General features: G+C 39.8%; 1 protein-coding gene and 1 pseudogene across 23 annotated transcripts in view; both read right to left on the bottom strand.

Moving 5' to 3' along the window:
• Positions 1–5,618: 5,618 nt before the first annotated feature.
• The window catches only part of Map2 (microtubule associated protein 2), a 275,825-nt gene continuing 267,501 nt past the window's right edge, over positions 5,619–13,942 (bottom strand). For all 23 annotated transcript variants that reach the window (XM_041631827.1, XM_041631828.1, XM_041631829.1 and 20 more), the window contains 2 exons: positions 9,854–9,966; positions 5,619–9,390 (listed from right to left, as the gene is read on the bottom strand). In XM_041631827.1, coding sequence (XP_041487761.1) covers positions 9,175–9,390; positions 9,854–9,966 — 329 coding nt within the window. In that variant the 3' untranslated portion in view covers positions 5,619–9,174. The remainder of the gene's footprint in view (positions 9,391–9,853; positions 9,967–13,942) is intronic.
• Positions 12,017–12,165, bottom strand: LOC121433553 (annotated as a pseudogene).

Raw genomic sequence — 13,942 nt, 5'->3', positions numbered from 1 at the left:
TGAACCCAATTCTCCAGGCAGATTCTATAACTTGTCTATACCCATTAAACAGCTCTCAACTGCTCAGAGATCTGGGAAATATGACATTTAAATGCCTGATTATTAAAAAAAAAAACTTTTCATAACAAAAAGAAACAGGTTGGCTCCTAGCAGCAGTACTCTATTTCCTCCAAAGAAGACGGAAGACAAATGGGCACAAAACAATGTCCATCCACAATTTGTTCCAACTTCTAAGTGCTGACCACTGGACAAAAATCTAAACTGAAGATCTCCAGACAGTGGACAGAATTGTTGGAATTAACAGCCTAGCTGCTCATGTCAAGGTACGCTTGTTTTCCTACAGATTTCTTACCCCACAGGATCTTCGGGAACCTGGAAGGCCCTGCACTAAACAGCAAAAGGCAAATATGACCTTCAGGGATTATGGAGGATCCTGAGGAATAGCTCTGGGTGCCAACCAAGTAAGTTCTCTGTCGTTTTTTAATCAATTACTCAAGTAAAATTTTATCCTTCTCAAATACCTCTGATGCAGTTTGACAGCTGAGAGGTTTTGTCAGTTTAAAAGGACAACCTCACCAAACAAATTTCAGCAAAATACAAATATAAGTTATAAAGGTGTGAGGAAAAGTGCATGCTATTAAATTTGTCTCTAATGCTGCCTTTCATAGTCTTAAAGATACTTTTCATTTTGCAAAAATATCTGACACAGTCATTCTGATATAAATATGCTACTGTTTTGGGTTCACAACCCCCAAAAATTCTTGTGAGTTCCAGGGAGTCAAATTGAAGGATCCACCTTAAACAGGCCAGATATACCCTTCTCAATTCCCTGGTACTTAATATTTTTTTTTCCTCTAAACTTAACTTTGTCTTCTGTTTTGCCAATACCTTAAACAGGTGTAAGAGGCACCAGAAATTTCCATACCACAAACACTGGACAGGAGCAAAGAGACCAGCTATCCAAGGATGTGACCTAAAGAGACCAGCTATGCCAGGATGTGGACAGCACCCAGCTTTCTCAGGTTGCCCACAAGACAAAACCCACAAATAAGCAGAAAGCAGTTTTGAGAATCTGCCATCCTTTAACATATTGTACCTAACCTTCCTCCTTTTTATTTTAAAAGAGATGGGAATGTAATGGTCTGTCCTGTCCCTTAAGAGACAAACCCTGCCCCCACATCTGCTGAGGCAAGCTGATCTTCCTTCTGCTTCCTGCCTGAGTTCCTTCCTTTCTGTCTCTCATAAAGAGGCAGCTTCTGCCTTTCTCCCTTCTTCCCACTTCTCCTCTTATCCCCTTCTCCTTCTCTCTTTTCCTCTGTTTTTCTCTCTACTCCTCTCCCTTCTTTTCTCCCCCCTTTCCCTTTCCCCTCCATAACCCACTAAATAAATATCCACTTTCTCTGCATGGTGTGTCTATCTCTGTCTCTCACCCACTGCAGCTGTGACTCCTCATGGGACTGGCTGCCTCTCAGAGGTCTTTCACCTGCCATGCTGCTCCCTGCCCGGGATCTGCTGCCCCTCGTGGCCTGCTGCCCACTGCAGCCACTCACCATTTTACTTAAACCAGAACATAACATAACTACGTTGGGAGTTGTCTTAGAATGTTTTCCTAATCATTTTAACTTGTTCTATTTTTCTGGCCCCCTCCTTGCTAAGAAAATGGCATTTACCAATCAAGAACTTTTCTTCTTGGTTTATGCCTATCTTGCTTAATTCTATAGAGTCCTATTAAATATACATACATATGGTTAACTTTAGTCTGTAAAGAATAACAAAGTGTGTCAAGAGGGATCATAGGTGAAGCCTGAGAAACGCATCCCTATTTCCACCTTGTCTGACTGTGAGACAAGCCTAGTTCCAAGTCCCAACTCAGGATGTGACTGCTTGGTTCTTTTGAAATCAATATAGCTTCATGCCATCCTGACAGGTGGTCAGGATATTCAAATGTACTTCTACGCCGCCTTCTTTTGTAACTATGAGGTCACCTGGGGAGAGGTGGTCTTCAGGATGTGACCTAGAGCAGCTTTGCTACCTAGACTACAGAATGTAAATGATTTGATGTCTCAGAGCAATAAAGTGATTAACTGTGTGAGTTATCCTTTGTATCATGTTAATAAAGCCTTTGTTACCCGCCCCATTTACATTGGTTATAAAAGCTGTGGAAAAATAAACAGGGGTGACTTCAGGATTACAGTCACTGGAATGCCCTCCCAATACTTTCTATGGTTTCTGATATAAAATAGTATATTCACTTAACACATTTTTGTAATGTGTCTTTATATTCTTTCTTGTATTTCTAAAATTCCCATACACCTACCCTGGTAAGGGGTATTTTTGTCAAGGCCGGTCCTCAACAGTAGATATAAGAAGATCGACACAGCAGCTGGTCCACAAAGAAGCTAACACACACTTCAACAAGGTTCCTTTTTTTCCCTTTAGTAAGTAAAACCCAAGGCCATGATTGGGCATCACAGTGAGATAAACTGGGTTGTATAGAAACATTACAATATATATATATTTGATATATATCAAAACACAATGGGATCCTAAAAACAAAGGAGGGATGAGGTTCCATTTAAAGACTGCAGAGAAGCTTTGCTGAGAGAGAGAGAGGAAGAGAGAGAGAGAGAGAGAGAGAGAGAGAGAAAGAGGGAGAGAGAGAGAGAATGAACCACCCTGAGATGAATGGCAGGCAGCAGGAGACCAGGAGTCTCTTCAGACAGTGGCCTTCATCTCTAGACCACATTCCCCAGCACCCCTGAGGAGTCTTGGACCCAAACAGAAGTCTGACTTTTATAACGTAGTGAAAGGTCTCACATTACATGATTGAGTTTAGCATAACATACATGACAGGGAGCATGGTGGAGCCAGTTACCATAAATTGTGAGTTTTTACTTAACAGCACAAACTGCTTCTTAATTCTCTATCAATGTAAGCCTGCAGGAATGCATGGCCTGATTCAGGCTATGTAATCAGACTAAAGGTCCAGGTTTGAGTTCAAAAGCTGGCAGGGGCCCAAATGGAAAGCCCCATCTCAGAAATATTCATGGACCAGATGGAGAGAATGCAAAATCCAAATCTCTCTCTCTCTCTCTCTCTCTCTCTCTCTCTCTCTCTCTCTCTGTGTGTGTATGTGTGTGAATTTCTTGAGTTTGAAAACACTGTGCAGACAAAACAAATCACATCAGTCCATTACTTCAGCTTGAGGGAGGGGGTAGTGTGCTTTTAAAAAAGCATGTCTCTGATACTTCAGCATGTTTAAGAGAAACTGGCAAAGTCCTCAGCAGTTTGAAACAATTTTGGGTAATTAGATTGTGAAGTGTTGACAGTTATCTAGATATAAATGATTTGGGCCACTGTCCTCAAAGTGCCATTTGGTGGATGGAAGGAGGTGCCTCTGTAAGCTACACAGACTTTTATCCTATCGTCCACGTCATATTTCTCTCGTCTTTTCTCGTTAAGTAAAATCATCTTTGCCTTGCCAACAAATAGGGACTCAATTTTATTATGATTTATGGAACTGGATAAAATGTCTTAATCTCCATCATTTTAAAAGACTCTTTAAAGGACATCATGGGTGTAACCTAAAGTATATGTATGTATGTGTTTATGTGTGTATATGTATATATGTATGTGTATATGTCACAGCTGGATGTGACAGCACTCCAGAGGCAGGAGAACTAACAGTTCAAAGTGCAGTGGGACGCCTCTCGGAGATCCAAGGCCTGAATATGTAACTCAGAGGTAGAGTACCTGCTTAACATACATAAGGACTTGGGTTTTATACCCAGAATAGAGAAAAAACATTAAAGAGCACCCTAATGGTTTTGACCAGATTGCACTAAATCTGCACTGCTACATAAAGGGAGGAAGCTGTGTGGCTGGAAACTATGTGGATCGAAGTTGGTCTTAGTCAAGTGAGTGCTCTAAATATCTAGTACAAAGGTGTTTATTTTACCAGTAGCTTCAGCCTGCCACACATCTCTAAATGACATCAGAGGTAGCAGTTCTGACTCAGCATGCCTTCGGGATAATCTTGATGTGAGAGGACTCAGCAGATTCTTGTCTTTAAGTATGGTAGCAGGAATTGGACAAAGATGACAGGGGGGCTGGATAGAGTAAGAAACCAAAAACTATGAGCTGTCAAGTTGTAGCACAAACTGCTTCTTAACTCTTCTAGAGAAAGCTTCAGGGATGCGTGACCTGATCCCATAGCCCAAACCAGGCCTGAAGGTATAGGTCTATGTTTTAACTTGGTCAAGTGGATGGTGCAGTTATGTTTTGTGGCTGCCTGGATGAACTATGGCGATGCATTATGCCTCCACACGAAACTCGTAAATCCTCAGATGAAGGCATTCTTGTACCCAAGTTCCTCATTCCTATACCCCAAACTCCTGTTGATAGTTTCGGGCACAAGAAGGAATCACGAGATACACAACCAAACAGGGAGGGGGAGGGGACAAGGGAGTAGTGGACACGCCCATGTGAAAACAATTTGAACAAAGAGAGGGTTGGAGTGAGCAATAGACAGCATCCTGGTAGTGATGTTGGCTGATATTGGGGTTCAGTGGACACCCATTGTGAGTTCCAGGGTCTTATGTGGTAGAACAAAGAAGTGTAGACAGTGAGAAGCGCAACGAAAGATTTAATTACTGATGTACTTCTAAGGGAGAATGTCTCCAGGTGACAGCTGAGCAGCCCACTCTGCACCAGACTGGCACATAAATTACCTTAGCAGAGGGTTTTTGGCTCACTTACATCACACAGGTGTTGCGAGAGCGAGATAATCTTTTAGTACACGGTGAAACTGTGTCTCTGTTTTGTCCCATCTGCCTGGGGCACCTTCTAATTGGTTTAATAAGTAGCTGAGTGGACAATAGCTAGGCAGCAGAGACTAGGAGGGACTTTCAGGGAAAGAGGGGAACTGGGGAAGAATCTGAGCAGTGCAGCTTTTGTCAAGGAGACCCAGAGCAAGAGGGAGGCACGGTACTGAGGAGAGGGAAAGAGACAAGTGGCACAATGAGATTAAATACCTGACGGTAAGTCTTGTCTTAAACCTCCATGGAGGGGAGGGGGTGGGGGAGGGGGCGGGGGGGGAGGGTGTTCATTTAAGAATTACAATGAGCCCTGGAGTGCCACTGAAAGGGAGCCAATGTAATTGGGTTTGGGATGGGAAATCAGGTTTTTCTTGGTCAACTTACTTTTTCAGATGGTAATTTTCTAGGACTTTTCACAAGACCTGGGCCTCACTCACGCTATTTTCTTAGACTAGAAACCCACATTTCCACTGGAGATCTAGCACAGCGCTAGCATATATCCTGGATATGCACACGGCCCTGAAGTGATACCCAGCACTAAAAAACAGAAAACCATTTGTTTCTCAACTAGATCAGGTAATATAGAATTGCCTTTTATACGGACTGAACACATACTAGGAATCTGAGAGATTATTGTGACACTTTCTTTTAATCTCAGTTTTTATTTGACTCAAATACTATATACATATACATATCACAAAACACACACACACACACACACACACACACACACACACACACACACACGCTTTCCCCTCCAGAGACGAAGAAACAATTTAAAAAAATATCTGAAATTTGTACTTAGGTGACAAGCAATTTTATTTTGCAAAACAATCACTATACAGCAACAAATACATTTGCAAATTGTTTGAAAAACATGAACTAACTACAACCAGCCATTGAAGAAATGCCTTTCTATGGTAACAGGCTCTAGAATTATCAGAAGAAAGAACCCCCACAGATTTGTAGTGACATGTTGGAACCTTGGGATCCCAGCATACAGAGTACACTTTTTTTGATTTTTTTTTTCCCTTTTTGCTAAAGTTGAAGTGGACTTTCATGATTGGCATTCTTTTGGAGTTTGAAAAAATCTTTTTCCTACAAAGGGACTTGGCCTCAACCCACATGGTCAGGCTGAAAATCCTAGGTGTAAAAACACAAACATCAGTGTTGATGTTAGCACATCAGTCTTTGAAGAAACGCCTGGAATTGCATCCCCATCTGATTAATCTACCTTTTCTTTTCTACTTCTAACACAAGTCATTTCTTTTCCTTTCTGTGGCATGAAAAATAAAGAAAAACTGTAAGTACAGCTAGGTCAGAATGAACAGGTTTAGATTATTTCTTAACTACTACTGATGAGGTGCTCCCTATGTCTGCAGACCTCTCTTCTACCCCACATGTGCGTGTGTGTGAGTGTGTGTGTGTGTGTGTGTGTGCGTGTGTGGAAAAGGACAACTACAGTCTATTTTTCAGTTTTTCTGGACCTCTTCTTTCAGCTCCCTTCAGCCCAACTGAGATAGAATTACACAGGTGTCTTTCCTATGGGTGGGATTTCAGCCCATCATCCTGCTGGAACTCAGCAGGCAGCTCCAGAAAGAGTCCGTTCCTAAGTGAACATGGCCTTAGAAACTCATCATAAACTCGGATCCTTCCTGCATTGTTGCAAGGTATCCAATTTTCAGGTGCAGGAGACCCAGAGCGTACGAGTTCATTGCAAAAGTTGGCCTTGGAACTCTTCAGAACTCTGGATGCTTACGTATTCTTAAACAGGTTCTCAAAGGCTAACACCAGAGAGAAACTGGCATAAGTAGATCTAGAAAGGGAGCGGTGAAGCTTTCCTTTCTAGATCAGCGTGTGTGTCCCCACAAAAGTGGTGTCCAAAAGCTTAATTTGAGTCATTATCTTAAGAGAAGGTAAGGTGGGATCCATCCCATAGTCCCATAAGAAAATGTTTTTAGCCTGTGCATTTCCCTGTCTCTGTCTAGATTCAAAAGTTCAGTCCCCTTGTGTTAACTTTATATAAGATCTCAATTTCATATAAAACAAAGACTTGTATTCATTATAGTTGTATTAACATTAGAAATAAATGATTATTTTGGTGCCAAATCTGTTCACATCAGTGATTGGACATGCATTCTAAGAAACTGAATTTTAACACGTATAATATGTTCTCTTCACCTTAATTTTTATAATAAATGCGGTTGAAATTATTTTCCTCACAGTTTAAAACTACCCTAACCACCTGTTAACTTCTTTTTTTCTAGGTATCTTTAATCCTTGTCTAGCACTCTCCAAACATGTAAGAATGTCATTCTTCACACACCATTATCCCATCTTCCATTTCCAGAGTGAGGACAAACATTAATGTTAGGTCAAAAATAAGTGATTTACAAAAGAAGACATCCTTTGTGTGTGCGTGTGTGTGTGTGTGTGTGTCTCCTAGCTGAGAAGACTGTTTGGGTTGGAAGTTGAGTTTTCCATGTGACTGTCCCACTGGCTATAATACTCAATGGGTCACCAAAATGCCACCAGTGTCTCCTGCTTTGGCATCATCTTGCCTTCTCTCTCAGTTACCGCTATGCCTCTCTGTCCTGTTCTTGTTTAGCATCTTCTTTATATGCAGGACTTGATTTGCTTCACAGACATAAAAATCCTAGCCAACCTTTTTTAGCTAATTTTTCAGATTCAGTCGGCCAATCCTGAGCAAGAAAAAGAATAAATAAAATCTAAAAAAGTCCACCCAGTTTGATAATGGTTTATCCTAATTTGGGCCATTGACTACTGCTTACTCATTAAATACGATTTCTAATTGAGTTACATTGTGATGTCTAGACTTATACAAAATGGAAAAATAATGTGTACTGATAAATATAGTCATACCATGTTCTTGTACAGACTGCAATGTTGATTTCTGGAAAGATGGATTTAGATATCTGTGTCTCAAAGGTTTTACATAGGTAGGTTCTCAATATATTGTAGTTTTCCTTTTTGATTAAGGGATCTTGGGGTAAAGAAGTCAAATGCCTTCTATCAGAAAATTTAATGAACAAGTACTAGTTGGAAAACGGGGAAATAAATTCAAAGTTATTACTCATAGGTTCAACTTTAGCAAATGGAAAAAAGAAAAAGGGGAGGAAACAAATAATAAAGAATCAGTTCAATGAATGATTATAGGAATTAAACCCAAAGTATTCAGTGATTAAACATGTGCTAAACCCATAGTCGTTGAGCTAACACTCCGTAAGCCCTTCTATGTATGACTGGACCCACTGCATACACGCCATGTTGGTGAAAGCAAAGAGAAATGAAGTTTCCTAGCATCACAGGACAGACTTGATCCTGGCACTGAAACAGGGCTACAGCTGAGTCGTTACAGAAAGCAGCTTCATGCTAGAACGGTTTGTCTTTTTAAAATGTGTTTTTAAGTAGGGAGAGAACCCTGCTAACATCTACTTTCACATACCTAAAATTGCAACACCAAAGGGTGTAGGAGACACAGATACTGTGAATAAAGAAGTATCATATTCAAGTATATGAGGAAGTATCACAAATGGCCACAGAGAAATATATATATATTTATATCTATAATACTGTATCAAACAGATGGAATGGGGGTGTGAAACTGATTGTGTGAACACAAATCTAGCCAATCAACTGACATTCTAACCAGACACAAGCCCATCCTGATGAAAGTGCATAAATCCCAAGAAATGCACTTTGATCCCACTTCTTCAACGACAGCTCAGACGCTTTACAGCTAGATTTCAGTTAAATAATTTATTAGGATGGCATACTCTGATATAATCATCCAGGTCCCAAATGTTAATAACTTAGTTGCATCTTTCTTCCCATTTATACAAAATAACACCTTAAATATGTGTTTCTCACATGCTCTTTCCTTCCTGCAACCAGACTTCTTCAGACTCCTTGATTTCATTTAACCTGTAATAGGTGACAATGGGCAGTTTTTAATCTTTTCAACCATAAACAGAAGAGTGAAATGAGCAGCTTGGAATTTTAACAAGGCCTTTCAGAATGAATTGGAGAGCCTTCAGGCACATGAAAGGTAAAAATGCAATTTAAAAAATAATAGTACTCCATGCAAAACAGAGCAGAGCGAAAATAATTGTCCAATTGTATCCATGTAAAGCCATGTGTTCCTGTTGCGGATGGAAATCAGGTCATTGTTCTGCATATACTATTCATTTTTTTATATAAAATTGTAACAATTACTACAGTTTGGGGGTGAGATTATTTATCTATGGTTTGTAAAGAATGAATATGACACCTGCTTAGAGCCCACTCCTGCCAAGAGCTCATGCCTAAATATACTCCTGTGCTAAAGGAGACATATTCACAAGCCCTGCTTCGCAAGCGCGGCAGTGACATCCTCAGCCAAAGTGGCAAGCTGAGGGGACTCCAGCAGGTTGATACTTCCCGAAGAGGAGACGTTGCTGAGTCGCCGAGGCGATGCCACGCTCGACCTGCTTGGGGACTGTGTGATGATCTCAGCCCCATGGTCTACACGGGCCTTTGCGTGCTCTCTGAAGTTCAACTTTTGGCTGTCAATCTGTTTAAGAGAAGCATTAGTCTTCATTAGCCAAGGCCTCTTTCACCAGTCCCCAGCTCGTTCCTACCATCCCGCAGCTGCTAAGAATCAGATGTCTATTCAGCTCAGTGTCCCTCCTTCCTGTCTGACACGTTCTTAAAGCAGAGACCCATTTTGATCAAGCTATTTCAGATTGTAGTTAGGAATCATGATGGGTTACTAAAGTGGTAGCTGTAAGTTCTTCAATTTACGGACATGTATGTAGGTAAACATACATATATGTATGTAACAATAATTAATTCAAAACCACTGGCCTTGAATTTGAAAGAGACGAAGGTGAGAAAGAAAAGAGAAAGAGGAAATGATATAATTACAAAATTATATTTATTATATTCTAATTGCAATAAAAGAAAAAATAGAAAAAGGAATATTTCCTAAGAAATGTGTTTGCAAAAACACAATGGCTCACGGCCTCATCTCTCACCTTCACGTTGCCTCCTCCGGGTACATGGTGAGCATTGTCAAGGGAGCCCACTTTAGCTTGGGCCTTTTCCTTGAAATCCAGTTTTACACTCTCAATTTTCACACGTCCACCACCTTCAAGAGGAGAAAGACTTTTAAATTCCTTGCTGAAATGAGATCTTCTGTTTATGAAAACTATCCTCATACAAGGATGAACCATATGCAATGCCAGGGAGGAATCCGAATTTTCAGTCCACATCACTTCGCCTCACGAGGCAGTAGTTCGACATCCTCTTACACCATGGTACAGATTGCTCCACACAATGTGCAGTACTTCCCTATCCATGTGTCCTTGGGAACCAGAGAGGTTCTCCTAATTGTCCTAATACCTCTAAAATACACAACAACGAAAATATCCTACTGCATCCTTTCTAAGCCTTCAGACATGTAATACTTCTATTTTTACTAGAATAAATTAAATGGAAATGAAACTATCCTTTATTGATCTTCATGATAAAAAGCCACTTCTCTAAAAGAGTTTTAGGCTGTGATGGTGCATGTACTAGACAGTTGTGAGCTTGGCACATCTAGAGTTACCCGAGGGAATCTTAGATGACGACGTTTCCAGATCAGAGAAGCCCAGCCAACTGTAGGTGGCACCATCTTTCAGCAGGTGGGCCTGGGCTGTGAGAAAGCTGCATGAACATGAGCCAATCAGGAAGCCCTAGAGCAACCCAGCAAGCAGAATTACTTCATGACTTTGGCTTTAGTTTCTGCTTGAGGTCCTGCCCTGGTTTTCCTCCGCGATGGACTGTGACCTACAAGTGCAAGCCGTGATGAACCTGTTCCTCCCCTAAGTTGCTTTTAGTTATGGTGTTCGACAGCAACGGAAAGCAGATTGGGACAGTGGGTATATAGACAATATCCAGTTAGCTTTCTGTATCTGCAGGCTCTACATCCTTGGATTTGAAAATACTTAGAAAAACCTGCATCTGTATTAAACATCTGCAGAACATTTTCCTTATCATTATTTTCTGAATATTATATAATCAAGATTTATACAACATTTAGATTGTTAGATGCTACACATAATAATGAGGTGACTTAAAACATACAGAAGGGGAAATCTATGCCATTTTACATAAGAGACCTGAGGGTCTTGGTATCCACAAGGAGTGTTGGAACCAATCCTCCATAAGTGAGGGAGAAGCCTACTCTCACTTATATGTCCCCAACATCAATAACTTTTCCAATGAAGTGAATTAAGAATTGCATTTTTTTATAGCTAGTTTTAAGGCCCCTCCTCTACTTGGCATACAGAGTGCTAGGCTATGACGGAAGAGTTTCTTGTGCAGATGCTGACATTGTCACTGTTCTGATAACACTGACAGGCTTTTTGATCATGCTAATTCAGAGTGCTAAAGCTCTGAAGTGTGATAATCTGTTGATGGCTATGGTTCCACAAACACCCCTTAGAGCTGTTTTTTCCATCCCTGTGGGCCTCTCTTAGACTTTCAAAGTAGGGCTTCTTCTACACTTAGTAGCTATTCAGTGTTGCTCCTACTGCTTTTAACCATGACTAAGCGTTTGCTGATATTTTTGACTTAGAAAGGTAGACTATAATCTTTTTTATAGATCTTCACCTAAGAGATTTTCGTGGGATGTTTGGTTTCAACTACTAGTATTTGTCAGGAAGAAACACATCTTGATCCTTTAATCTGACATTTCCATGGGGATTTTAATTTAGAAAAAAGTGGTTGCAAGAACTATAAAAATATGTTGAATTCTCCTTTTTTTTATTTTTTATTTTTTTGAGCCAGAGTTTCTCTATGTAACAGCACTGGCTGTCCTGAAACTCTCTTTGTAGACCTCAAACTCAGAGATCCACCTGACTCTTCCTTATTAGTGCTGGAATTCAAAGTGTGTACTACCATACCTACCTCAATTTGGAATTCTTATTTCTTTTAAGATTTATTCATTATGCATATAGTATTCTGCCTTCACGTATGCCTGCAGGCCAGGAGAGGGCACCAAACCTCATTATAGATAGTTGTGAACCACCATGTGGTTGCTGGGAATTGAACTCAGGACCTCTGGAAGAGCAGTCAGTGCTCTTAACCTCTGAGCCATCTCTCCAGCCTTCAGTTTGGAATTCTTGATGCTTATGTATCTCTGCAACTTTTTAGGAGTCAGTTTTTCACTACTACAGATTATGCAATTTAAGTTTTCCACATTTGAGAAAATTGCAAGGGTCAGCACATCCCAAGGGCAATGGAGGAGGCTTGCCTTGAGAAAACCTTCCTGATCATAGTATCCTTCCTACCATATAAAGAAAGGAGGCTCATTAAGGTTTAACCACATTCTCTTGAGTCTGTGATATCTTTCTTGTTCTAATTCTAGACAGTTATATTAATACTCAACTTGCTTGGCCAGGGGCCTCTTGTAAGGTATTAAAATACATTTTTAGAGGAAAATGTAGAGCTCAATAAACAGCAGTAAAATTAAAAAAATAATAAGAAATACATTTTCAAAAGCACTCATTTCTTTCTCTTGGAATTTAGAGTGTATAAACTAGTATGTAATTCACATGTATGGGCGCTACCTCAAAATATGCATGATTTCATTGAGCATTGCTCTCCCTGTGTTTTGCCTAGCCTGGGGGTCTCTCTTGTTGGTTGTGAGGGGATTAGCATCATTCATAATGATTTATACAAATTTAATCACCTTGGTTAGCTGGAGAATGTTGGGTCTTTTAACTAAGGATATTAATTGAAAATAAGAATCTTATTTTGCATTTTTTGGTAGCTTCTGGCAAAAATTGCTTTCCCAAGATTCCTTTCTTTTACCGTATGTTGTGTTAACATAGTTTTGTTAAAATGTTATTGATTTTTTTTATTAAGAGGAAAGGAAAATAACATATTGACAGAAACTACATCCAATAAAAGCTAACTCTGTTGGTTTCTTAATAGACAGTCTTATGTAATGTTTAGACAAGCCCATTTGAATTTAGAGATATATGCCTCTGGTTTTAAAATACTTCGGCATCCACCATGAGAAGTAATTATGAAAAATTATAATCTTCATCAGGCTTTAAAGTGAGCTGCAACTATTTCTACAAACTGCACTTTTATGAACTGTTTGCTTTCATGGTAGACACTGTAGAAAGTTTCACAGCAACTTGTGAAAAGATTGTTATTGTCAAGGATCACCATGCTGACACTTCCTTTATGAATTTAGTCATCCAATTTAGTTATAATAGAAGAATCAGATTTAGAAATAAGTGGGAGTCTGTGACAATAGTCTTTTATGCCCACTACATCATAAACAGAATATTGCCTTTATCTCTACGATGGTTCCTGTGCATACAAACCAGGTGAATGACTAACTACATCTGTTCAGAATCAAAGAAAACAGCATTTTTCTTTGTATTCTGCAAGAATTTGGCAATGTGGCAAGGTACCCACATTATGCTATAAACTGAGCAGTAGCTGTCAATCAGTCAGTGGTAGACCAGCTATGGACAGGGGGGTTTGAAGATCTGAACTAAGGCATGTACCCTTGCTGCTCATGAGGAGAGAGCATGGATCCCTTGGGGCAGTTCTGTATCCAGCAATGCAGATTCCATACACAAAGACTCAATTTCCTTGACTCTTCATGAACACAGGCCCAGTGAAAACTGATTTCTGGATTTTTCTAATGTAGCTGTCTACTCTGAGACTTGTTCAGCCCATTTTTGTATCCAATCAAAATGATCCTAATAATTTTCTATCTGGAAGTCTCAGTTCAATTATTTTCATACCTTACTTTGGACAATATTTGAGATGATAATCTACTAATCTACATTTGGTTTATATGTTAAAATGCCAAACAGATGGATAAGGTCAATTATTTTGCCATCCTGTAATCCAATGGTATGGTATAAATTGTACAGTGTCAAAATATCCTCAAGAACACGAAACATTTGATAGTTATTCATTATTATCTACGTCTGGAGGTGGAATTTAGCACAAGTAAACCATTTGTGATACTCAGAGAAAAAATGACTCATGCCATATTCATACTTTTGAAATGAAGACCCCCACCTTGGCAAGTAGGGATTCAAGTTCTAGTT

The sequence above is a fragment of the Microtus oregoni genome, unplaced genomic scaffold, assembly GCF_018167655.1.
Source record: "Microtus oregoni isolate MIOR12 unplaced genomic scaffold, Mior012 000038F_ref0000394, whole genome shotgun sequence".
Lineage (NCBI taxonomy): Eukaryota > Metazoa > Chordata > Mammalia > Rodentia > Cricetidae > Microtus > Microtus oregoni.
This window is presented reverse-complemented; position numbering and strand designations above follow the sequence as displayed.